Here is a 27,825-nt window from a genome sequence, read left to right as displayed (position 1 = left end):
GACAGGCAGTTTGATGTTTGGTTGTTTTTAAGATTTCTTAGTAATGAGGTATCTAGTGTCACTAAGTGTTAAGGTGGTACCTGATTGTAGACTTCATAAAGAGCATCAAAGATGACTAAATGTCACACTTTATCTCCGTAGCACATAACTAGGAGAGGAGGAGGTGGAAGGTGGTAGAGAGAAGGGGTAATAGAATTTACACAGCAGCATATACCTAAAGGTAATAAAAATTTTTCATTACATGGCATGAACTAGGCCATTGGGGCTAGCACGGCACTGTGCATGTAGATGCTCAATATAAATACCATTTGCTTTTTATTTGAAATAAGGATAATTCTGTGTTACTGACTTAACTAAAATTTAAAGAGTATTCCACTCACGGTTTTCGGGATGTTACAAATAATGTGAGCTCTCTTAATAATTGCACATAAGTATACTGTAAATTAAACCTTTCGTCTAAAACTCTGAAAGAGTTATCTAAACAGCAGTTAATTATGCATCTTGGTACTCCTGTGAGCAAAGTAAATTGTTGCTCTCTCTTTTCAGAGAGCACATATTTCCACGAAAGGCTTTGAATGAAAGTTTTTCCCCATGAAATAACATCCCCATAGAGAAAGCATGCTAATCCGTCTGTTAACCATGTCCACGGACTGACTAATTTGGATCATAATCAAGGCTTTGCAGGTGAGAGTGTATACGCATAATAAGCCAACTACCTACAAAAATATATACCTCCTTTTAAGGCCTTGATGCAGTATAGACTTGAGACATAATAAGGTAGTATTCTCCAACCAAGAGGAAGATTCTGTGTCTTTGAAGTAGAAATTAATATTTGGATTAGTTAAGCCTCCTTCAGTTTCAAATGACAGAGAACCCAACTCAAACTGGCCTGAGCCAAAGAAGGGCACTTGTTAGCGCATGTATAGGGTTGGCCAAAAAGTTCGTTCGGGTTTTCATGCCATCTTATGGAAAAACCCGAATGAACTTTTTGGCCAACCCAATAATTAAAAAGGCTATTGCTAGGACTATGGGGACTCAAACAGTACTCTTGTCTCCTAGTTTTACCTTCCTGTATTGGCTCCATGCTCTGGGCTGTTATGATAGCCCATCACAGATCCAAGCTTACAGTCTCTCAGGTGGCAGGACAGCAGAAAAGGGAACCTGGGAAAGTCTCCCTAGGTTTCATTACCTTTGATTGGATCACATCTCTGTCTCTGAATCAGTGCCCCCAGGCAGGAGATGTAACAGCATGAACTGAGCATGTGCCAAATCTGAATTTGGGTGTAGATTTAACGCCACTTATGGGCTGCGAGTGCAAGAGCGGTGTTCCCTTGAAGAAAGTTAGTTATGCAAAAATTAAAGCTTTGTCCTAACCCTGTCCTCTTCGGCAGGAGTACCACTGTAACAATTTCTTGTGCTTAAAATGGTATAAATGTAAAAATCAATATCTTTATTACTGTATATATAGTTAATAGTATCTTAGATGTATTTTTCCCTTGTTTTTATCGTTGACCAATATATTTAACACTCCACGTGAAGGTCTCCAAGGAAGATCCTGTAACTTCTCTTTTAAATCACAGAAATATCCTAAACAGACATTCTGTTTTTTATGAAGAATTTAAGAAATACTAAAAGTGAACACCTAAATGTGTTTAAGGATAATAGTTCATTAAAGGAAACCTTCCATGAGTCCTTATATAAAATATATTTCTTATTAGGCTTCATGATATGGTTGGAGTTTTAACATGGCAGAGAATACTTATAGTTCAATGTTTTTAAGCAAGGGATATTTCTGGAAGAATTAATTGATTTAGACCTTCTTGGCTGCCGTAAGTATAAAATATGAAGTACGGCTTTATATTAGCATTGTCCCTAGTGATGAAAATTGGTTAAAAACCATCTTCACTGAAAAATGGACTAAAGACTTAAATGTAAGACCTGAAAGTGTAAAACTCCTAGAAGGAAACATAGGAGAAAAGCTTCTGGACACTGGTCTTGGCAATGATTGCATAGACCTGATGTCAAAAACCAAACAAAGCAAAATTAGATAAATAGGGCCATATCAAGCTAAAAAGCTTCTGGACAGCAGAGGAAATGAGCAGGAGTGAAAAGGCAATCTACAGAATGGGAGAAAATATTTGCAAGCCTTATATATAATAGGGGATTAATTTCCCAAAATGTAAGTATCTCCGACAACTCAGTATCCAGAAAAAAAATCAAATAACCCAATTAAAAATTGGATAAGGAACTGAATAGACATTTCTTCAAAGAAGACCTGCAAATGGCCAACAGGTATATGAAAAGATGCTCAACGTTACTAATCATTAGGGAAATGCAAATCAAAACCATAATGAGATACCTCTTCAAACCTCTTAGTTTGGCTATTATCAAAAAAAAAAAAAAAAAGACAGCAGGTATTCGTGAGGAGGTGGAGAAACTCAAACCTTACTTTGCTGTTGGTAGGAATGCAAAATAGTGCAGCCGCTATGAGAAAGAGAATAAAAAGTTAAAATAGAGTTACCATATGACCCAGCAATCCCACTTCTGGCTGTTTATTCAAAAGAATTGAAGTTAGATGCTTAAAGATATAGCTGCACTTCCATGTTCACTGCAGCACTGTTCAAGATAACCAAGATCTGGAAATAACCTAAATGTCCATTGATGGATGAATGGAAACAGGGAATACACAGATAATGGAATATACAGATAATGGAATATTATTCAGCCTTAAAAAGGAAGGAAATCTAGCAATATGCAACAACATGGGAGGAACTGAAGGACGTTATACAATATGAAAGAAGCCAGTCCCAGAAAAACAGATTACTTCATGATTCCCCTTATATGTGAAATTTAAAACAGTTAAAGTCAGGGAAGCAGAGGATAGAACAGTGGTGGTCATGGGCTCGGGGCAGGGGCAGATGGGGAGTTACTGTTCAACAGAAGTCAAGTTTCAGTTACGCTAGATGATTAAGTTCTAGAGATCTGCTGTACAATGTTGTGCCTGTAGTTAATGATACTGTATTATTCACTTAAATTTTAACAGGGTAGATCTCATGTTACGTGTTCTTACTGCAATAAAAATAAAACAAAAGACAAACCACTTAACCTCTGTAATGCCTGATAGTGAACTTTCTGATATCCGAGTAGTTGTGTCTACCCTCACATGTTTAATAAGTGATTATCACTTCTTAATAAAGAATGTGATGTGTACTTGTTGGTAGACTATTTCTGAGGCTAGTCCAGAAGGTACCCCCCCCTTTTTTTTCCAGCCACACTAGCTCATATGGGTAGAAGAATAGAAGTTGGGAATTATGTGGTTTACTGTTGTTTCTAAAGCAGGGAGAGAATCCTGGCTTAAAGCAGTAATAGCGATAGACTAGATTGATTTCAGGTACACAAAGACTGATTATATCTTTGGAGTACTAGGGAAGAAGGACCTGTGTTAGGAGTAAACAGGATCTGGCTAACTGGAGGTGTTTAGCTGTCCAGGAATTCTGTAAGACATCTTCTACATAAGATTCTGGATCTTTGCTTTCCTCCAGATTAATGTAGGCACCTTCAACTCAATCCTGACCAAGTCTGTCAAAATATTTGATTTCTTCTCCTAATAATGGGATTGGATCTGAAATTATTCTTGTTACCTTATGTGTATTTTCCTTTTTAGTTATTATTACTGGTTTTAAAATTGTAATTACAATATAATTCATATTTCTTGTAAAAATATTTTTAGCAGCACAGTGTTTAATGTAAGAGTGAAAAAGTGTCTTCCATGATCCCATGCCTATTCCTTATGAATAATCAAGGTTAAAGAGTTCATCGTGTGCAACACAGAAGTGGTCTTGGATTAGCAAACTAAGAAGACATGATAGGCTTTACGCAACACTAAGTTTACTTAGCTTTAAGGAAGAGTTTCAAGACAGGTAATAAATAATGATTGTTAACAAAAATAGTGAACGTCTAGTTACTTCCCAGGAGTGACTTTCAAACATTCTGGTCACTCCTTGTTTGGTATGCTTCTGACCAGGAAGACTTGATTCTTGGGTCTCTTGAGCTGTTGTGCCTTGCTGTTTTTATGAGCTTCCTCAGGGTGTAGGTCTAGTGTCCTTTCTCCAGTGTGGGTGCATCTTATTAATGCTGATCACTGATTACTTGGATAAGCATTCTTGACATAGTATCCTTGGTACAATTCTTAGTTTTATTGAATTAGGCATATTTCTATATATTCTCTGAGTTGTTGTTGCAAGGAAGATTTAACCTAAAGTTTTAAATAACATATCTTATAAGAGATAACATATAAATACATATAAGAGCTACTTTTTTTTTTAATGGTTCCTTACAAGGGCCTTGATATATTTTACCAATATTTAAGTGATGACCATTCAAGTTTGCTAACAGCTTTTTCAGGATTACATATGATATCACAGTGACTATCCTTGTACATACGCCCTTGTGAATTTGGGCAAGTTTTATAGAGGCTACCTAGCATTTCTGGATCAAAGGACATACACATTGAAATTTTTATAAATCTGCCAAACTGTCTCTCAAAATTATAATTTTATCAACTGCATGTAAGAGAATATTCCCCATGCTACTTCCTTCTGGTTTTATCTTTGTTGTCTCTCTCCAGTTCCTGAAAAATTTTGTGAGCTTGGTAAAATATATATAATACTCTATTTTGCATTGGAATCAGCACACTTGGGATTAGATCAGTCATAGTACTAACAAGTGGCTGATCCAGACTGGAATCAAAATCCTTTATGTCTAGTGTTCTTTCAGTTGACTGACACTGAAAAATGTTTCTTTGATTTTACTTTATTTTTTCTTACATCTTAATACTTGGAACCAATATCATAGTCTACTTTTCAGAAAGTCAAATCATTTCTGTCCAGCTTTATTCAACAGAAATTAATGAACTAACCAATTAACCTCTGATTGTGAGTGGAGCTCTTCATTATTTGTCAGTAACAGTAACTTATGCCAGGTTAAAAAAAATTAGTTTCAGATGTATTTAGCATGCTTATTGGTAGTACCAATATATAAAGTTGATGTAGAGATTTTAATGTATTTTAGTCTTCAGCTGTTTATCAGCCTGATCCATAGTAAATAACTATTCAAGCATTGAAACTGTAGTAATTGATAAATCTGCAAAAATTTTGCTGTATGAGCCAATGACATTTTTACATTAAAGATAACTCATGCAGTAACTTCTTTTCATTAAAGCGTGGGACAATTTAAATGATGATGGAGTGAACATATTTTTGAGGCTGATTCGTGATTTATCAAAAATATCCTATTTGAGAGTGTCCTCTACTACTGATTTTTTTAGTTGGTCTCTTTCATTAATAGTCATTTGTTTACTCAGCTTTCAAATTGCTACCAATGAATTCATGCCAACATTATGTAATACATGCTTGAAATTTTGTTTTCCAAATGCAATTTTATTTAAGTACATGGAAAATATTTCATTAATAAGATTTAAAAGTGGTAGAGTATATCTTTTTTGTTAAGCTTTATTGACAACAAAACAAAATAGTTTTAGGGACAGACTGGAGCTTGTGTTTTCTTTCAGATGGATTGCACCACAATCCCAGCTTCTAGGTGATAAAAGAGTGGTCCACAGATTTCATCACGGTTAGTTTAACTCTTTTAGCCATTTAAAACAGGAATAGATGTGGACAAATTTACTTCCTAAGACTTAGGTATTTCTCTTTTATTAAAACTGCTCTAAAAATACCAGTTTAAGTCTGGGTGTGAGAAATAACAGGCAGGAGAAAACAATTTTGGATTCTCAAGTAACACTGATTTTAGCTGAACTAGAGTTAATAATACACAGTTTTACAGATTTGTCCGCTGAAATTGTCTCCTGTCCCAGTCCTCCCATCATGTTTCATTGCTTCTGTCATAGCCCTCATCAATGTCTACAGTGCAATGTATATATGTGCTTCTCTTTCTCCTTTTTCCACAATAGTGTGAGTCTGGAGAACTAGTTCTTTCTGTTATTCATCTTTCTATTCTGTTTCGGGCCTGCCACGTGGTAGGTATAAATGTTGAATTCAACTGATATTTGTAAAATAATAGAGTGCGAAAACATGACAAGTCATTCTATTTGATAATCCTTTGCCACTACTTCTAGATTTTCATTTTACTTCAGTGAATCAATTTTACATAAAAAGATCTTACATAAAAAGATACAACAGACTTGTTAATTTTGTTTACAGAGAAATGTATTATATACTCTGAGGGTAATTACAGTTTACCATCTGTTTCTTTTTTTTTTTTTTTTTTTTTTGCGGTACACGGTCCTCTCACTGTTGTGGCCTCTCCCGTTGCGGAACACAGGCTCTGGACATGCAGGCCCAGCGGCCGTGGCTCACGGGCCCAGCTGCTCCGCGGCATGTGGGATCTTCCCGGACCGGGGCACGAACCCGTGTCCCCTGCATCGGCAGGCGGACCCTCAACCACTGCGCCACCAGGGAAGCCCTCATCTGTTTCTATTTATCAGTCTTTTCCATCTCCCTATTCATTTGTTCTACAGCATCTTTTGTATGTGAGATTATCTCTCCATTTAGCTTTTGATGTTTTTGAACTTTTAGTTTTTGGTATTAAGGAAATATGCAGAATATTTTGTGATCTTCTGCAGGTTATGTTTGTGGTATAATTTGAATTTGGGTCCCTTTCCTTAAAGGGAAATACGTGTTGTCGGTAATGGGTAAAATGAGATGTCCCTCTTAGATATCTTGTAAAAACTCTTATTTTTGTTTTGCACTTTTTAAGGACCTTAGGCTTTTCTTTTCTAGAAAAACAATGCTTTTTAGACTTTATTTTCATTCTAACAGGAATGGAGAAAGAGGACTAATGAATGCTTTAGTCTGTTGAATGCTTACTATGCTCCAGTATTGTGATGAGCACTATTATAATTATTAAGTCATTAATTGCTTAATACCTCTGTCAGAGGCGATACTGTTACCATTTACAGTTGAAGAAGCTGAAGCAAAAAAGGGATTTCTTTTTTTTTTTTCCCACTTGGCCTCTGTTTTATTTCTGATATAATATAGGACAGAAAACTACTTCCCGTATATCATTGATTAGTGGAAAATTCTTTGGGACCTTTACTCACGCCAGTACGGTCAATTAACTATCTTTTCCAATATTCCACCTGTTATAAAACACCTAGAAATTTGGAGGTAGATTTTATAAACACTCTTTTAAATGTGTAGCTAAATTTGCAAAAAGGGAAGGTGACTTCATAAGTGCAATAAAATGAGGAAGTAGCTCAAAAAAATACAGTTGTCTCTCGGTATCCGTGGGAGATTGGTTCCAGGAACCCCTGAGATACCAAAATCCGCAGATGCTCAAGTCACTAATATAAAACGGTGCAATACAGGAATTCAGCCTCCTTCCACAGATTCAGCAGGGGACCAAATTTGGAACCTTTGGGTATGGAGGGCCGATTATAGTTTATTTCTTCTGAAACTGCTGGTGTCCAAGGTCTTTGCTGATTTTTATGACCTAATGATTGGTTTTAACAGCTATGTGGGGACAGAGGCAAGGCTTTGGTCTGTTCAGGGTGAGGAATTAGAATCTTAGACATCTCAGCATTCACTCTTATATTGCCCAGGATTAAAAAGAAAAAGTTTGATTTGAAACTATTAGATAAAGGATATATTTTTTTAAATAAAGGGATGAATTGATGCTAAGATACTGACCATTTCTAGGTAAATTAGAAATTAGAGAAGTAACAACGGCAAAAATAGTAGACAATGGACTAAGAAAATTTCAAGGAATGATTGACCAGCAGCATCAAATCCTAGGATGATACTAGGGGAAAAGCACGGTAAGCCAAGAGATAAAAAGGCCCAGCTAGAGAGGCAGCTGGGGCTCTTTTGCCTTATCTGATTATCTTAGTGCTTCCCAAGTTTCAGTCAATTTTGTACCAACTTCTCAATTTTTACAGTCATATATACCTAGATTATTAGTTACTTCATACTTTAAAATAAACTTATGATGTTATGCTTATTATTTATTTATTTTTATTTTTTTTTTGTGGTACGCGGGCCTCTCACTGTTGTGGCCTCTTCCGTTGCGGAGCACAGGCTCCGGGCGTGCAGGCTCAGCGGCCATGGCTCACGGGCCCAGCCGCTCCGCGGCATGTGGGATCTTCCTGGACCGGGGCACGAATCCGTGTCCCCTGCATTGGCAGGCGGACTCTCAACCACTGCGCCACCAGAGAAGCCCTATGATTTATTTTTAAAAGAAATCTTCCATATCACAGTAAAATATGGAAACCCTTAATACCTGCCATAAATAGAAAATTTCTATAAAAATTAATAAAATAAGGGAGCAAGGGACTTGCCTGGTGGTCTCGCTTGTGTGTGTGATGTGTAGGATCATTTTCAGTACCAGCAGTGTCACTGGCTGAATGTGAAATGATCCAAGGAGGGGAGCGTGAGTGTGTGTGTGTGCATGTGTGTGTCTGAGTGCCTCTTAACGTTCAGCCTTTGAAAGATACTGCTCTAAGCTTCCTATATTGAAATATTCTTTGTTTTTTTTCTTTTTGAAGCTCTTTTAAGAGCCTGTGCTGATGGAGGTGCCAACCGCTTATATGACGTCACGGAAGGAGAGAGGGAAAGGTATGCTTTCTTTCAGCCAGTGTCTGTTATATCAGTTCTGCTCTTGAGCTTGCTTTTTCTCTTCTTAGTAAATGGTGACTGTTCATTTTCCTTCAAATTCTTTTTACAGAAAACCACCTCAGGGAGAGAGCTGCTTAACCATGTTGTATTATTTCTTTGCTTTGAATGGTATCTGCAAGTAGAAATAGGCCAATCTTATTCTTACTGAAAATAAAAAAACATTCTACTATTTCAAAGTCTCATGAAGTAGCATTATCAGATATCGATATTTGTGAGGACTTTGAACATTGACTAAAATAATGGTAATTTGAGTTTTTATTCAAACAGTTAAAGGAATACAAACTGATCTCATATAAAAGATATATACTGCTGTAGAGGGTTCAAGATTTTTATATTAGCATCGAGTAAAACTCAGTGTAATTTAACTTACTTCTGAGTTATGCATACATATATTTTAAAGAGATAAATAATTTATTTCTTAACGATTTGTTATCTGTGCTCTCTGGTTTTCCTGATCTTTGCATGGTGAGCTATTTTTAGATGTGAGAATACGTTTGATGAAAGCACAGTTTAAATCTAGCTCATTGCCAGCATGTGTATAGTTCCTCCTCTTGACAAACACAAGAATTTATAGTCTAGATATAAGTAGACTAGCTATGAAATTTAGTTCTACTTCTACCATATGTGTTATTAAATGTACTGAAATGTTTATAGTTTGAGAAATCACCTCCTTGCTGCAAAAAATAAAAATATTTGATGCAGCGTATTGTAGCTGTGAGTTTAAATACATGTATTTTGAAATGATGTAAAATACATCTTTATGGCATCAAAATTTTTACTTCACGTTTTTAATATTGGAGCTGTTATTTTGAAAGCAGCTGGTTGCCCATAGGAGAAAGGCATGAGATTGGGCATGTCTGGATGCATTATCAAAGAATATAACCACAGTGACAGCTAGGAAGACAATTTAAATTCTTAACATTTTGTGCGTCTTTATTTTATTTTATTTTTTTTTTTAATTCTTTTTTGCGGTACGCGGGCCTCTCTCTGCTGCGGCCTCTCCCACTGCGGAGCACAGGCTCCGGACGCGCAGGCTCAGCGGCCATGGCTCACGGGCCCAGCCGCTCCGCGGCATGTGGGATCTTCCTGGACCGGGGCACGAACCCGTGTCCCCTGCATCGGCAGGCGGACTCTCAACCACTGCGCCACCAGGGAAGCCCCTGTGCGTCTTTATTTTTAAACTTTATGGATTCCTCTGACTACTCTTGAAGACTTGACATGGACAGTGTGTGAAAAAATACTCAAGTATGTGTATAGAAGTGTCTGGGCCAGTTGCTTCAGAGAGGAGCATAATGGCCATGTGGGCAAGATATGAATTGGGGGCTGTTTGTTTCATGCCTATAGGCTGCTTAGTGGCCAGCAATCTGGTACTGAGTGCTTTTTCTCTTTGTGATGGGTGTAGCTCATGAACATAATTACATGAACCAGAGCTATGAAAGGGTATTAACACAGTACTTCCCAACTCTTCCTTGATCATAAGAACCATCTAGAATGCCTATGAAAAAGTAGATTTCTGTACTGATTAATTTTATTGGATTGGGCTGGCCACTAGTAAGAAATACAACATCCAACATGTTTACTCGCATCTGAAAGTAGTGTACATTGCTGGATCTGGGAATGGGTGCCATTATTTTTGCCCAGATTTCGAAATAATCATTTCTTATATTTCTGAACACATTTATGAGTAATGTCACGGAAATCTTCCAAGAAGATTTATATGATTTATCTAGCATCCATTTGTCCATATATGAAGATGTTTAAGAAGAAAGTGTATTTGTCGTTGATTTTCGAGTTGTAATAACATTGTTTGCCGTGATGCATAGTCTGATGCTTAGGGATGTGGCTGGCTGGGGTGGAGATAGAGTCCCTAATAGGGAGATGAGTGAAGCTAACTGCTTCATGTGGGAATTAAAGTCTTGGAATAAATCTCATTAAATCCAAACCCTACCCAGTTAAACTAATTGGACATAGGTAACTAAACATTGTTCCTATTAACTGTATTTTTAACAGAAAGGCTTTACAATGGAAATGGAAAAAATATTCATGAGTTTTGAAAAGCCAAGTTAGGGTTGTGGACCGCTGCTTCGCTTGTTCTTATTTTTTTATTTATTCAGTGTGCTAATCTACAATGTAATACCTTATAATTATGCAATAAAACATGAATATGTAGAGAATCATCTCCAGTTGTAGAGAAAGTGAGATCTTTACACATTAGGAATGGAAAGAAGGAAGGCTGATGTAGACAGTAACAGAGGAGCAGGGTTTGCCAAGGGATAGTGCTGAAGCAAAATTCAGTGGTGACCTTACGTCTGATCATGTACGGAATGCATTCAGTCTTGTACGTCTTTCACAAATGTTTGTCTTTTTTTTTTCTTTTTACAAATGTTTGTCTTTGTTTCTACTTTGAAAGTCACCTCTCTCCATTTACCAGGTTTTTTTTTTTTTTATAAAGAAGCCCTTAATGTTTTTATTTATTGTGAAAACAATTCATGGTGATCTGAGTATATGCTAGTGAGTCGGGAGAAACAAAAAGAAAAAAATAAAATTATCTGTTATTGGGACTTCTTTTGTGGTACAGTGGTTAAGAATCCGCCTGCCAATGTAGGGGACATGGGTTCAATCCCTGGTCCAGGAAGATCCCACCTGTCATGGAGCAACTAAACCCGTGCGCCACAACTACTGAGGTTGTGTGCTGCAACTCCTGAAGCCCAAGCACCCTAGATCCCATGCTCTGCAACAAGAGGAGCCACCACAATGAGAAGCCTGCACACTGAAATGAAGAGTAGCCCCTGCTTGCTGCAACTAGAGAAAGCCTGTGCGTAGCAACAAAGACCCAGTGAAGCCAAAAAAAAAAAAAAAAAAATTATGTTATTTTTTCCTAAGTAGCAAAGAGTTGCATTGAGTTCTGCCATTTGGAGTTCAGAAAATATGACTAATTTTTCTTGCTCAAGTGAATGTAAGCTCAATGAATGTAAAGTCCCTTGTGCCTAGAAAATTAGATTCTCAGAAAATATTTGTTAATAAGTATTTGATTACAGTTACTCTGTTCTCTCTCACCATGAGGTTTTGAGTGACTTTGATGACCTGTGTATTTTCAGTAACTAGATTACCTCTGCTCTGAGAGCTGATAGGTTCTGATTCGGGTGTGTGTTCAGTCTGTACATCAAACTGAGGCAGGGTGAAGACCCAGTCAAGGAGACATAGAATGGGCACCGCCAGTGATATTTGGATCCTAGCTGTGGTTGTGGACTTGAGATTAAAGAGGAAGACAGTTTATGAAGACTCTGTACTGTACTCCTGTACTCTTAACTGACTGTTTTCCTAACCCCAGATGTCTGTTTTTGGAAATGTGGGGTAGTAAGTTTGGGTGTCAGATGTGTGGGCTAATACCCCCAATTCTACAGCCCCAGCCTGATACTGACTCAAGTCTCATGTTTATATTCTGGTAGTGGTCTGTGATGAAAAAGTCCATTGGTGGGCTCGCAACATCTGCCTCCTGTCTTCTCCCAAGTAGGTAAAACCCACCGTTGGTCAGAACCAGGATGGAGAAGCCTGGCCCCATGATCAGAATAATCAGAGGATACAGAGATGAGGGTGAAAAAATAGAAGAGAAGCAAGGTATGATTTGCTAGGAAGATTTTACAGAGCAGATTTTTTTCTTGCTCATCATTGATAGGCTTTGGAGGTTTGTTTTGTTTTTCTAGCAATGATTTTATTGACACTGTATTAGATCAGAAAAGTGTAAACTGTCCACAGCAAAGAATATTGCGCGATTGTTATTTGCTTGTACTAGGTAAATAAAAGTGATGATGGGGAGGGTTATGCACTCCCTGCCCTGCCCCCAACCACCATTGCTCTCCTCCCTCACTCAAGTTAGTCCTTTTTCTGCATCTTTAACAGATACTGTAAGAGAAGGACAGTTGTTGCTCTAGTCAGTTTTTAACCAGGGTCCGGAAAGTTGTCAACTCTGACAGTAATTACCAATGTTTTCCACCATAATGAATATTAAAACACAAACATAGAGAGAAGTGCACAAGTGATAACGATACAGCTCAATGAATTTTCTCAAAGGGGAGCACAGCAGTGTGAACAGTACTGAGATCAATAAGTAGAGTATCATCCCAGTGTTGCCGGAGCCTTCTCCTCCTCCCTGCCGTCGCCAGCCCCCCTCACAGGAAACTACTCTCTGACCTAATTAATGTCACTTTGGGGCTTCATAAAATAGAATCATAACATATTGAATTTGGAGTGGATGGACATTTTTTGGGATAAAGACTCCATAGCTGGGCTTCCCTGGTGGCGCAGTGGTTGAGAGTCCGCCTGCCGATGCAGGGGACACGGGTTCCTGCCCCGGTCTGGGAAGATCCCACATGCTGCGGAGCGGCTGGGCCCGTGAGCCATGGCCGCTGAGCCTGCGCGTCGGGAGCCTGTGCTCCGCAACGGGAGAGGCCACAACAGTGAGAGGCCCGCATACCGCAAAAAAATAAAAAGACTCCATAGCTCTCTGAATCTGAAAAAGAGATTAAGAAACATTGCTGGAGGTTCTTACGGGAGAATTATAGTCACACTAATTATGTTAAGAGATGAAGGAAGTAATGGAATCAAGTAGAAGAGAATAAGAATTGTACAGAAACAGTCACAAAATCGATCACAAAACATAAGTAATCTGACAATATGGGAGAAATAATTTATATTGATCATTTAAGAAAATAATGCCTTTTAAGGTAGGTAAGCATTTTTAAACCCTGTTCTGTTAGACTCTAGTTAAGGTAAACTGAGTAAAAAAAAGAGAAAGCTTTGGAATGAGATATAGTCTCTCTAGAATAACCCAATGGCAGAAATAAGAATGTAGCATTTAACTTGTGATTCATTCATTCATTCAAGCATCCATCGAATACCTTTTACAGTTAGATATTTTGATGGTTACTGTGAATATATAAATAAATAAAATATAGTTCCTGCCCCCAAGAAACTTACAGTATAATAGAAGTAAAGAGGAAATTAGCATTCGGTGTGGTAGATTATAAAACACATAATGCAAAAGCTCTAGTTCTGTGTGATAGGTTCTATGACAAAGGAAAGCATGGGTGTGGACCATTAAACTAGAATGGGGGTGTTAGAAAATATTCTGAGGATCCTAATGGAGTGTAAAAGGTTAGTTAGGGCCCCAGAGTGTGCTGTGTGTCTGTGTGTCTGTCTGTGTGAGAGAGAGGTTACTGTGGCGAGGTGGAGTGTTTCTCCTTTGTCTCCTGGATAAAATCTAAACTCATTACGGTGAGAATCAGGGTGTGTGGCGTTTGCTGCTGTTGTCAGCCGTGCCTTGTCTTCTCCCAGGTCCTTTCTCCTCACTGCCTGTGCCCAGGGCCCTTTCTCAGGCTGGTCTTCAGCTTGATCACATTGGTACCACCCATAATCCATTCTGATTGTCTGGCAGTCCATTCTGATTGGTCAGAGCTTCTAGATCCTTTGCTGTACTGATGTTCAGATGGTTTTAGTAGCATATGCTAGTGTTTATTTGTTTTGTTTTTTGTAGTAAAACTCTCCATGCAGCTGTGCTCAATAAAATGCTGTCTGTCCCATGAGGACACCCTCTCCTTCCAGCCCGATGGGACTTGGACGTCTCTTATATCTTGTAATACTTTTAAATTTACAATGTTATATTCACATTTTACCTTGATTTAGAGCTGTAAAGACATATCTTTAACTAGGTTGTAAATTTCTAGTGATCTATTGTCCTTTAACTTTGCATAATACTTTGTAATTATTTACCTTCTCATTTTACCTTGTGATTTAGCTACGTGTAGATGTATCTTATCTCTCTCATTAGGTGGTGAACTCCTGGAAGGCAGTGATCATAATTAATCTTTATGTGCCTTATAATATCCAGTACGCTAATGAGCATCTAAGAATTTATTGAATTAATGATTTTTCTTTGATATCTTGGCAGAAATGTCACAAAGATGAAGCTTTTTTTTTTTTTTTTTTTTTTTTACAGCCAGGGGTTTCTAAGATACAGTATCAGGTACTGGAAGTATCTTGATGCTAGAGAAGAAACTTCAGGGATATATATAAATATATTTTAATATTATTAGCATGTATAAACCATAAATGTCTTGTATCTAAAAAGATTATCCATTTTTTGTCTGAAATCATGAGTAGTAATATGTCCCACTTATTTCCAGAATGTCTTACATTACACTGTATTCTTTTTTTATGTAACATTTTATTTTTTAATTTTTTTAACATATTTATTGAAGTATAATTGCTTTACATTGTTGTGTTAGTTTCTACTGTATAACAAAGTGAATCAGCTCCGTGTGCACATATATCCCCATATCCCTTCCCTCTTGCGTCTCCCTCCCACTCTCCCTATCCCACCCCTCTAGGTGGTCATAAAGCACCGAGCTGATCTCCCTGTGCTATGCGGCTGCTTCCCACTAGCTATCTATTTTACGTTTGTACATTGTATTCTAATTCCTTCTTAAATGACTCTTTTATCATGAAACTAAGGTCCTTACCTTTGAATTTATTGGCATTTTGATGCTAAATGTGAGAGGTTTTCTTTTTAAATTGTGATTCTGTGCGACTTTGAGAATCTGAAACTCACAGCATAGTAGTCTGAGAAAGGGATATGAATTTTGGTGTCATTAGTGTGTAGGAATTTGAAATGGGGGGACTGTTGTTTTTAGATTAGTTTTCTCAGAGTAATTGATGAATATAGCATCCTGACCGGGAAGTCCTAGAGATTATTTTTTATATAAACAATGTTCTAGTTGAGCTTAGTTAGTTAGGAGTTGGTCTTCTCTTTCATTTAAAAGATTAGCACCCAACAAAAATTCCCTGAATTCATACAAATGACCATTCAGTTAAACATGAATTAATAAGGGGTAGGATGAGGATGACCTGGGTGCTTAAATAGAAACACAAGATTCATTCTTGATTTCTCATGCCTCTCCATTAATTTTCTCACAGTTAAGATTTCAGACTTTCTAGCTTTATATATTCTTGCAACTTTCTCGTCACAGATTAGTACTGTTAGGACCCAAACCAAACTTGGGTCCACTTGCCCGCCATGCAGCAAAGCCAAACTGCTGACACGGGGTTGTGGTGAACAAAAGTACAGTGTTTATTGAGGGTACCAAGCAAGGAGAGTGGATAGCTCATGCTAAAAAGACTTGAGCTCCCCGATGGCTTTCAGGGAAGGGTTTTTAAAGTCGACCCTTGGGATGAGGGCTACACAGGCATGACTTTCTTCTGATTGGTTGGTGGTGAGGTAAGAGGATGATGTTTCAGGAATCTTAATCATCAACCTTCTGGTTCCAACCAACCTGGGGTCCATTGCTTGTGGTCAGCAAGTAGTCACCATCCTCCACCTGGGTTGGCAGAAGTCTTATTTCCTGTAGAACAACTCAAAGATTTGCATCAGGTTGTTACGGGTATGCCTTGAGGAGGAACTAGGACTCTTTTATAGCTACACTGTTGTTTCTTGACTACTCTTCCTTTGTTTCTGCATTGTCTCACTTTGCTAATTAGTTACCACTTTGGAACTCAGGGAAAGCCTCGGAGACTACAGCCGAGTAGTCTACAAACAAGAAACGGGGGACACGGAGGGGCTTTAGTACCTGGGAGGGCCCTGCAGGGTCCTGCTCAATTTCAGTCCCCACTTTTCTTTGATACTCCTCAATCCTGAGGGGAACAGGGGTGGGACAAGAAAGGGAATCAAGTTTTGGATAGAGGGGTTAATCATAAACTGAGCAGAGAAACTGGGTTTTAGGGGAACCCGGTTTTAGTACCACTTTTCGGAGTGACCGAGTGGGAATAAAGGATGATTGTAACTCTGTCTCTAAAGCTAACTGTGCCCCAGCTAAACCACTTTCAAAGTATAATTTAAATAACTGAATCAAGTGGAAGCCTAGCTCTTCTTACAAATTAGCTTCTAAAGCCGTTATCAATATAATTAAACCAGGCATCTGGAAGCAAGTTATCTGATACACCCATGAAGGAATCAATAATGACTTGTCTGTCTACATATGAGTAACTTTAACAATTTGTGCTCTCAGTCCCTTTCTTTGCAGGCAGGTAGCCATGGTGTCTAGAATGGGAATTCTGTAGTGAGAGTGTGCATGGACTTATTAGTTAGGTCAGCATTCGGAATCCTGTGACTTCATTACTGTGAGATGTTTTGCAAGTAATTTCACCTCCTTGGGTTGTAGTTTATTGAAAAGTGACATTTTAGGGAGAGATCTATCTTCTGGATTATTCCGAGAACTCTTTTTTTTTTTTTTTTTTTTTTAGTTTTTGAATTTTATTTTACTTTTTTTTTATATACAGCAGGTTCTTATTAGTCATCAGTTTTATACACAGCAGTGTATACATGTCAATCCCAATCGCCCAATTCATCACACCACCGTCCCCTCCCCCCCCACCGTGGCTTTCCCCCATTGGTGTCCATACATTTGTTCTCTCCATCTGTGTCTCAACTTCAGCCCTGCAAACCGGTTCATCTGTACCATTTCTCTAGGTTCCACATACCTGCATTAATATACGATATTTGTTTTTCTCTTTCTGACTTACTTCACTCTGTATGACAGTCTCTAGATCCATCCATGTCTCAACAAATGACCCAATTTCGTTCCTTTTTATGGCTAATATTCCATTGTATATATTTACCACAACTTCTTTATCCATTCATCTGTCGATGGGCATTTAGGTTGCTTCCATCACCTGGCTATTGTAAACAGTGCTGCAGTGAACATTAAGGTGCATGTGTGTTTTTGAATTATGGTATTCTCTTGGTATATACCCAGTAGTGGGATTGCTGGATCATATGGTAATTTTATTTTTAGTTTTTTAAGGAACCTCCATACTGTTCTCCATAGTGGCTGTATCAATTTACATTCCCACAAACAGTGCAAGAGGGTTCCCTTTTGTCCACACCCTCTCCAGCATTTGTTGTTTGTAGATTTTCTGATGATGCCCATTCTAACTGGTGTGAGGTGATACCTCATTGTAGTTTTGATTTGCATTTCTCTAATAATTAGTGATGTTGAGCAGCTTTTCATGTGCTTCTTGGCCATCTGTATGTCTTCTTTGCAGCAATGTCTGTTTAGGTCTTCTGCCCATTTTTGGATTGGGTTGTTTGTTTCTTTAATATTGAGCTGCATGAGCTGTTTGTATATTTTGGAGATTAATCCATTGTCCGTTGATTTGTTTGCAAATATTTTCTTCCATTCTGAGGGCTGTCTTTTCGTCTAGTTTGTAGTTTACTTTGCTGTGCAGAAGCTTTGAAGTTTCATTAGGTCCCACTTGTTTATTTTTGTTTTTATTTCCATTACTCTAGGAGGTGGATCAAAAAAGATCTTACTGTGATTTATGTCAAAGAGTGTTCTTCCTATGTTTTCCTCTAAGAGTTTTATAGTGTCCGGTCTTACATCTAGGTCTCTAATCCATTTTGAATTTATTTTTGTGTATGGTGTTCGGGAGTGTTCTAATTTCATTCTTTTACATGTATCTGTCCAGTTTTCCCAGCACGACTTATTGAAGAGACTGTCTTTTCTCCATTGTATATCCTCGCCTCCTTTGTCATAGATTAGTTGACCATAGGTGCATGGGTTTATCTCTGGGCTTTCTATCTTGTTCCATTGCTCTATGTTTCTGTTTTTGTACCAGTACCATATTGTCTTGATTACCGTAGCTTTATAGTATAGTCTGAAGTCAGGGAGTCTGATTCCTCCAGCTCCGTTTTTTTCCCTCAAGACTGCTTTGGCTATTCGGGGTCTTTTATGTCTCCATACAGATTTTAAGATTTTTTGTTCTAGTTCCGTAAAAAATGCCATTGTTAATTTGATAAGGATTGCATTGAATCTGTAGATTGCTTTGGGCAGTATAGTCATTTTCACAGTGTTGATTCTTCCAATCCAAGAACATGGTATATCTCTCCATCTGTTGGTATCATCTTTAATTTCTTTCATCAGTGTGTTATAGTTTTCTGCATACAGGTCTTTTGTCTCCCTAGGTAGGTTTATTCCTAGGTATTTTATTCTTTTTGTTGCAATGGTAAATGGGAGTGTTTCCTTAATTTCACTTTCAGATTTTTCATCATTAGTGTGTAGGAATGCAAGACATTTCTGTGCATTAATTTTGTATCCTGCAACTTTACCAAATTAATTGATTAGCTCTAGTAGTTTTCTGGTGGCAGTTTTAGGATTCTCTATGTATAGTATCATGTCATCTGCTAACAGTGACAGTTTTACTTCTTCTTTTCCAATTTGTATTCCTTTTATTTCTTTTTCTTCTCTGATTGCTGTGGCTAGGACTTCCAAAACTATCTTGAATAAAAATATTGAAAGTATTGAAAGAAGACATCCTTGTCGTCTTCCTGATCTTAGAGGAAATGCTTTCAGTTTTTCACCATTGAGAATGATGTTTGCTGTGGGTTTGTCATATATGGGCTTTATTATGTTGAGGTAGGTTCCCTCTATGCCCACTTTCTGGAGAGTTTTTATCATAAATGGGTGTTGAATTTTTTCAGAAGCTTTTTCTGCATCTATTGAGATGATCATATGGTTTTTATTCTTCAGTTTGTTAACATGGTGTATCACATTGATTGATTTGCGTATATTGAAGAATCCTTGCACCCCTGGGATAAATCCCACTTGATTATGGTGTATGATCCTTTTAATGTGTTGTTGGATTCTGTTTGCTAGTATTTTGTTGAGGATTTTTGCATCTCTATTCATCGGTGATATTGGTCTGTAATTTTCGATTTTTGTAGTATCTTTGTCTGGTTTTGGTATCAGGGTGATGGTGGCCTCATAGAATGAGTTTGGGAGTATTCCTTCCTCTGCAATGTTTGGAAGAGTTTGAGAAGGATGGGTGTTAGGTCTTCTCTAAATGTTTGATAGAATTCGCCTGTGAAGCCATCTGGTCCTGGACTTTTGTTTGTTGGAAAATTTTTAATCACAGTTTCAATTTCATTACTTGAGATTGGTCTGTTCATATTTTCTGTTTCTTCCTGGTTCAGTCTTGTAAGGTTATACCTTTCTAAGAATTTGTCCATTTCTTCCAGGTTGTCTATTTTATTGGCATAGTGTTGCTTGTAGTAGTCTCTCAGGGTGCTTTGTATTTCTGCAGTGTCTGTTGTAACTTCTCCTTGTTCATTTCTAATTCTATTGATTTGAGTCCTGTCCCTCTTTTTCTTGATGAGTCTGGCTATTGATTTATCAATTTTGTTTATCTTCTCAGAGAAGGAGCTTTTAGTTTTATTGATCTTTGCTACTGTTTTCTTTGTTTCTATTTCATTTATTTCTGCTCTGATCTTTATGATTTCTTTCCTTCTGCTAATTTTGGGTTTTGTTTGTTCTTTCTCTAGTTCCTTTAGGTGTAAGGTTAGATTGTTTATTTGAAATTTTTCTTGTTTCTTGAGGTAGGTTTGTATAGCAATAAACTTCCCTCTTAGAACTGCTTTTGCTGCATCCCATAGGTTTTGGATCATCATGTTTTCATTGTCATTTGTCTCTAGGTATTTTTTGATTTCCTCTTTGATTTCTTCAGTGATCTCTTGGTTATTTAGTAATGTATTGTGTAGCCTCCATGTGTTTGTGTTTTTTACGTTTTTTTCCCTGTAATTGATTTCTAATCTTATAGTGTTTTGGTCAGAAAAGGTTCTTGATATGATCTCAATTTCCTTAAATTTACTGAGGCTTGATTTGTGACCCAAGATGTGATCTATCCTGTAGAATGTTCTGTGTGCACTTGAGAAGAAAGTGTAATCTGCTGTTTTTGGATGGAATGTCCTATAAATATCAATTAAATCTATCTGGTCTATTGTGCCATTTAAAGCTTGTGTTTCCTTATTTATTTTCATTTTAGATGATCTGTCCATTGTTGTAAGTGAGGTTTTAAAGGCCCCCACTTTTATTGTGTTACTGTTGATTTCCTCTGTTATAGCTGTTAGCAGTTGCCTTATGTATTGAGGTGCTCCTATATCTGGTGCATATATATTTATAATTATTATATCTTCTTCTTGGATTGATCCCTTGATCATTATGTAGTGTCCTTCCTTGTCTCTTGTAACATTCCTTAAAGTCTATTTTAGCTGATATGAGTATTGCTACTCCAGCTTTCTTTTGATTTCCATTTGCATGGAATATCTTTTTCCATCCCCTCACTTTCAGTCTGTACTTGTCCCTAGATCTGATGTGGTTCTCTTGTAGACAGCATATATACGGGTCTTGTTTTTGGATCCATTCAGCCAGTCTGTGTCTTTTTGTTGGAGCATTTAATCCATTCACATTTAAGGTAATTATCAATATGTATGTTCCCATGACCATTTTCTTAATTGTTTTGGGTTTGTTTTTGTAGGTCCTTTTCTTCTGTTGTGTTTCCCACTTTGAGAAGTTCCTTTAGCATTTGTTGTAGAGGTGCTTTGTTGGTGCTGAATTCTCTTAGCTTTTGCTTGTCTGTAAAACTTTTGATTTCTCCATCGAATCTGAATGAGATCCTTGCGGGGTAGAGTACTCTTGGTTGTAGGTTCTTCCCTTTCATCACTTTATATATATCATGCCACTCCCTTCTGGCTTGTAGAGTTTCTGCTGAGAAATCAGCTGTTAACCTTATGGGAGTTCCCTTGTATATTATTTGTCGTTTTTCCCTTGCTGCTTTCAATAATTTTTCTTTGTCTTTAATTTTTGTCAATTTGATTTCTATGTGTCTCGGCGTGTTTCTCCTTGGGTTTATCCTGTATGGGACTCACTGCGCTCCCTGGACTTGGGTGGCTATTTCCTTTCCCATGTTAAGGAAGTTTTTGACTATAATCTCTTCAAATATTTTCTCTGGTCCTTTCTCTCTCTCTTCTCCTTTCTGGGACCCGTATAATGCAAATGTTGTTGCCTTTAATGTTTTCCCAGAGGTCTCTTAGGCTGTCTTCATTTCTTTTCATTCTTTTTTCTTTATTCTGTTCTGCAGCAGTGAATTCCACCATTCTGTCTTCCAGGTCACTTATCTGTTCTTCTGCCTCGGTTATTCTGCTATTGATTCCTTGTAGTATAGTTTTCATTTCAGTTATTGTATTCACTTCTGTTTGTTTGTTCTTTAATTCTTCTACGTCTTTGTTAAAGATTTCTTGCATCTTCTCGATCTTTGCCTCCATCGTTTTTCCAAGGTCCTAGATCATCTTCAGTATCATTATTCTGAATTCTTTTTCTGGAAGGTTGCCTGTCTCCACTTCATTTTTTTTTTTTTCTGGGGTTTTATCTTCTTCTTTCATGTGGTACATAGCCCTCTGCCTTTTCATCTTGTCTATCTTTCTGTGAATGTGGTTTTCGTTCACAGGCTGCAGGATTGTAGTACTTCTTGCTTATGCTGTCTGCCCTCTATTCAGAGAACTCTTGATTATGAAATGTTACCACTTTTTGGGCTGGTTCGTACTAGACTTGGATAAGCCAAGAGGATGGAGGGAGGTCCTTCAAAGCTACAGTGTGTGATGAATTATAGGACAGTTGCAGAAGCGTATGAGGTAGTTTTAAACAATAGCTATAAATTCTTTCATAGTTAATATTCTGTATGCAGTAATTGTATAACTACTTAGAAAACTTGTCAGAGCTTATCATATTGTGTTTGGAATCATGGAATGTAGTGTCTGGCTTCTCTGATTCTTTTCTGTTTTTAATCAGCTTTGTTCAGGAATAATTTTCACACAAAAAAATTCACTTTAGACAGTTGAATTAGTTTTGAAGTGGTTAACAGTTGTATTTACCACGGCAGGCAAGATGAAAACTTGTCCGTCATCCCCCAGATTTCCTTCCTGTTCCTTGGCCGTTGATCCCTTATAGTCTGGCTCCTGCAGCCTTCTAGAATATCAGATAAATGGAATTACAGGGTTTGTTTTCTTTTGTCTGACTTTTTAACCTATCCAATGGTTTGTTTTTTTTTTAAAGGAATTTTGCCTTTTAAAAAAAAAAATTATTTATTTATTTAAGTATGGCTGTGTTGGCTCTTCATTTCTGTGTGAGGGCTTTCTCTACTTGCAGCAAGTGGGGGCCACTCCTCATCGTGGTGCATGGGCCTCACTATCGCAACCTCTCTTGTTGCAGAACACAGGCTCCAGACGCGCAGGCGCAGTAATTGTGGCTCATGGGGCTAGTTGCTCTGCGGCATGTGGGATCTTCCCAGACCGGGCTCGAACCTGTGTCCCCTGCATTGGCAGGCAGATTCTCAACCACTGCGCCACCAGGGAAGCCCTATCCAATGCTCTTGAGATTGATCACGTTGTGTACCTTTTCACTGTTGAGTAGGGTTCCATTATACGGGTATACCACGATTTTGTTTATTCATATAATGCAGTTGATTGACTTGATTCTTAAGAATTACCTTTTTAGTTGGAATTTTTTATCATTTCTTCACATTCTTTGGGAGGATTGTTAGTTCTTTTAGCTAGAACCAAACAAAAATTGCAAAGTTGTCACTTCAACCCCAGAGGTTATGTAAGTAGTAGTAGACACTCATCTATAAGGCTTCTGTTTTCTCTATCGTAGGGAACATTCTGCAAAAGCTTGCTCAGTATCATAGGCTTTTATGGAATAAGATATATAAATATAAAACTGTGGTGGAGTAAGTTGGTATCAAGTATCTGAACATACATTGTGATCTTAATAACCTCTAATATATGTGACAATTGATTTCAGCCTACCTGTGACTATAGTTTTCCCAGTGATTGGGATTTATTTTCTATCATTTCATGACATAGTTGAAAATGTATTTTCAGTATGCTTTAACATGCATGAAGAGGAAACATGTGCTTTGCTTAAGAAAAACCAAAGATCTTTGGTTTTGCTGGATTCTTATAAGCCTAGCTGTAAGCAATATTTAGTCATTTGCTTTGGCAAGTTTTTATTAAAAAGTATTTATGCAGTCAAATTACTAAGCTCTGTAAGCATGCCAACATTATCGAGTCTTTGAATCAAAATGATGGAAGGTAAAAATGATTAGCACATTTAAAAGAAAATTTATAATAGGAGTCTTGGTATTAAAGAACCCTACACAACAAACTGTGAGGACATATTTATGTTGAAATATTGATTGGATTAGTTTAGTAATATATTTTAGTCTGTTGTTTATCAAATGCTATAAATCAGAGATCCCGAAGTTATCCATGCATGGCTCCTGAATCATTTCAGGGTGTTGGAAGAGGGGGAAAGTATGTATGTAAAGATGCTATGTTTGTCAGATCATGCATGAAGTCAAAATAAATGTTCAGAGTGGGATCATTCTGAGCAGCTGCAGGAAGTCAGGTTTCAACTAAATTTAATCAGGGGCATTGTTCTTTATGGCTCTTCTATTTCATAAAGTATGTTCCTGAAAAATTGCTTTTCCTTTCTTGCACTGGGGGTGAGTCTTCAGAAATAAATTACCTTCAGATGATTTTTCAGAGAAACCTTGATCATCTGTCCAAAGTTTTGAGTAACACATGGCTCTATTAATTTTATTTTTTTTAAAATGAATTTTTTTAGCACTTGTTAATACCATTAAAGAGCTCATGTATTTCATCACATTTTTTTGCTTATTTTCAATATATTATTAGATTGCTGAGTTAAATAATAATTGAGAGTAATCATATAATATCACATATATGTTGTATATTTATAATATATAATCACATATATACCTCAGGTATGTACTAGATACTACACATTGTATATATAAAATATATAATCATATACCACATATATATAATTTCATGTGCATATATGTATATAATTTTTAAGAAAAATTATGGAATGGTCCCTGTCCGATTTTTCATATGCATTTACATACATGCGTGCTTACACACACACACCTAGCACACCTAGATACTTCCTGCATGATTTTTCATTATTAAAATTTTGGTTTTGTGAGATTGGACCAAGGGTCAGCAGAATAACTTCAGCAACTAGATGGCATATATGATTCGTAGACACATCATTATAGGACATGAAATTTGAGTTGATGAGATTGTACCTAAGCCAGCTGTGGCCTTCCTATTGTTAGGGGACAGAAAAGTGACAGCTGGAGTTCAACTAGCAAGGGCTAGTCAATGAACTTTGTGGGAAAATATCCAAATGGCAGTTACACCAACATGAGCACTGAGCTATCACTTGCAAACCTATGTTTTAGATCTGAGAGTTGTATTCCTTGAAAACTTCAGTTTTGCCTCTGTAGCCAGAGGGTTCAAGAATATGCTAAAGAATCTGAGAAAGGGCATCTAAAATACAACAAGAAAATATTTTACCACCATAAGAAAAAGATCACTGTGTGTATGTATGTGTACTTATATGTATATATGTGTGTATCTATGTATATACACACACATACATTATTATATCATAGTTGTTTAACTCTTGGGTATTATTTGCCTTAGGAAGTAGAGGAGACCTAGAGAAAGGAAGGGAACCTAAATAATGAGCAAGAGGACATTAATCTGTAAATGCACAGACTGAAAGGAGCTAGAATGAAAAATCATGATTATTAAAAACGTTGACTTACTCTCTAAACTCTGTGATCTAGAATTGCATTTATTACTTTTTGTCAAGTGAGATGAGCAGTGCTTCTGCTTGGACTATGGGAAAGAAGGTGTTGTCTCTCACCACGGGATTTAGACCAGTGAGCTCTTTATTTTTGACCTTGGATATCAGGGTCCATCCATTTCTGCTGAATACCTGTAGGGGTGCTTGACAGCGGGGGTGTGCAACTTAGGGCTAGAGGAGCCATGAAGGAGGAGGTTGTTTAAGCATTAACACTCTTTGTCAGTGATTATTTAAAATATTTGTGCCATATTGGTCTCCTACTCAGCATATTGTTTAAAACACCATTGGAATGCCCATTGAAATGTCAACATGTACCCCAGTGTTCATGGCAGCACTATTTATAATAATCTAAGACATGGAAGCAACTTAAGTGTCCATTGACAAATGAATGGGTAAAGAAAATGTGGTCTGCATATACAATGGAATATTACTGGCCCATAAAAAAAATGAAATAATGCCATTTGCAGCAACATGGATGGACCTAGAGACCATCATATCATACTAAGTGAAGTAAGTCAGACAAAGACAGATATCTTATGATATTGCTTATACGTAGAATCTAAAAAATGATACAAATGAACTTATTTACAAAACAGAAACAGACTCACAGACATGGAAAACAAACTTATGGTTACCACAGGGGAAAGGAGGGGGAGGGATAAATTAGGAGTTTGGGATTAAAATATACACATTACTATATATAAGATAGATAACCAACAAGAACCTACTGTATAGCATAGGGAACCATACTCAATATGTCTTGATAATCTGTAATGGAAAATAACTTTTTATATATATATATATATATATATATATATATATATATATATATAGCTGAATCACTTTGCTGTGCACCTGAAACTAACGTAACATTGTAAGTCAACTATATTCAATAAGAATTTTTTTAAATGTCAAGGAATTAGTTTTAACATCAAATGAAGTTACTTTTTTTGTTTGTCTTAATTAATTAATTTATTTTTGGCTGCATTGGGTCTCCGTTGCTGTGTGCGGGCTTTCTCTAGTTGTGGAGAGCAGGGGCTACTCTTTGTTGCGGTGCATGGGCTTCTCATTCTGGTGGCTTCTCTTGTTGTGGAGCACAGGCTCTAGAGCGCAGGCTCCATAGTTGTGGCGCACGGGCTTAGTTGCTCCGCGGCATGTGGGATCTTTCCGGACCAGGGCTCTAACCCGTGTCCCCTGCATTGGCAGGCGGATTCTTAACTACTGTGCCACCAGGGAAGCCCAAATGAAGATACTTTTTAACAGAACACTATATCTGATTCATTTATGAAAACTATAAAAAAAAACCCTTCTTTTAAAAATTCATTTACAAAAATCTTTCTTTTGCTTCCTTCTAAGTGTTGCAATCCTTATCTTTAAAAACTTGGCTCATGTCTTGTTTCCTGGTAACTAGCAATTTCCATATCTAAGTCAGGCACAGATTCTCTAAGCAGCCCTTTACTGTCACTCCAGATTATGTTGAAAATTTCTATGAGTGTTTCTACTTCATTGTACAGAATTCCTTGTTCTCGTTTTATTCATCTTTGGAAATAACACTAGTACCCAGGATGAGGTTTGACAAATAATAGATGACAAATAAACATTTTTAATTGAGAAGGATTGCTCCTTTTAGATAGTTTTCCCTGAAAATAATAATACTTTTCCTACAGGTAAGTCAGTAAATGATAAATCCTGAATGAACTAAAGTTATTTGTTGACTAGATTTCTTACTTTACCAGGTTAGGTTCAGTTATTCCAAGTCTCTTTTACTCTGTTTGTCCTTCCTTGATGGTCTTTTATCCAGTGCTTCCCTTAACTTGTCATAGCATTTATCACAACACGCTGAAATCACCTGTTTGCGTGTCCCACCGGCCTGTAACCCCAGTGAAGGCTTATTGGCTTTTTCTCTTCCTCACCCCCAGTAACTAGTTCACTCTGTGCTTAATGGTTATTAAAGCATGATTAGGGGACTTCCCTGGTGGTGCAGTGGTTAAGAATCTGCCTGCCAATGAAGGGGACACAGGTTCAAGCCCTGGTCCAGGAAGATCCCACACGCTGCTGAGCAACTAAGCCCATGCGCCACAACTACTGAGCCTGCACTCTACAGCCTGTAAGCCACAGCTCCTGAGCCTGTGCACCACAACTACTGAAGCCAGCGTGCCTAGAGCCCATGCTCTGCAACAAGAGAAGCCACCTCAATGAGACACCCGCGCACATCAGGAAGAGTAGCCCCACTCGCCACAACTAGAGAAAGCCCGTGTGCAGCAACGAAGACCCAATGCAGCTTAAATAAATAAATACATACATAAAATTGAAAAGAAAAAAATAAGAAAAGCATAGATTAAAAAAAACATGATTAGGCATGATCTTCCATAAAAATTTGATGTATTTTTCTATCATAGATTAAGTATGAAAGCATATTTCTGACCCAGTAAAGTCATTCTTAAATTTTTTTTTCAAGAGGAGAATTAGAGAATGACACTAACAGCTCTTCTGTTAATGTTGTTAGGAGCTTCCTTTTTTTTTTTAACATCTTTATTGGAATATAATTGCTTTTCAATGGTGTGTTAGTTTCT

At 37.3% G+C, this 27,825-nt stretch overlaps 1 protein-coding gene across 4 annotated transcripts in view; it reads left to right on the top strand.

Annotated features, from left to right (window-relative positions):
- TPK1 (thiamin pyrophosphokinase 1) overlaps nt 1-27,825 on the top strand; it is a 344,701-nt gene that overhangs the window by 111,263 nt on the left and 205,613 nt on the right. For all 4 annotated transcript variants that reach the window (XM_082846614.1, XM_082846615.1, XM_082846613.1 and 1 more), the window contains one exon: nt 8,561-8,630. In XM_082846614.1, the coding sequence (XP_082702740.1) occupies nt 8,561-8,630 (70 nt within the window). The remainder of the gene's footprint in view (nt 1-8,560; nt 8,631-27,825) is intronic.

Source organism: Leucopleurus acutus (genome assembly GCF_964270905.1).
Source record: "Leucopleurus acutus genome assembly, chromosome: 9".
In the NCBI taxonomy this organism is placed as follows: domain Eukaryota; kingdom Metazoa; phylum Chordata; class Mammalia; order Artiodactyla; family Delphinidae; genus Leucopleurus; species Leucopleurus acutus.
Note: the sequence above shows the minus strand (reverse complement) of the source record. Positions and strands in the feature narration are given on the sequence as shown.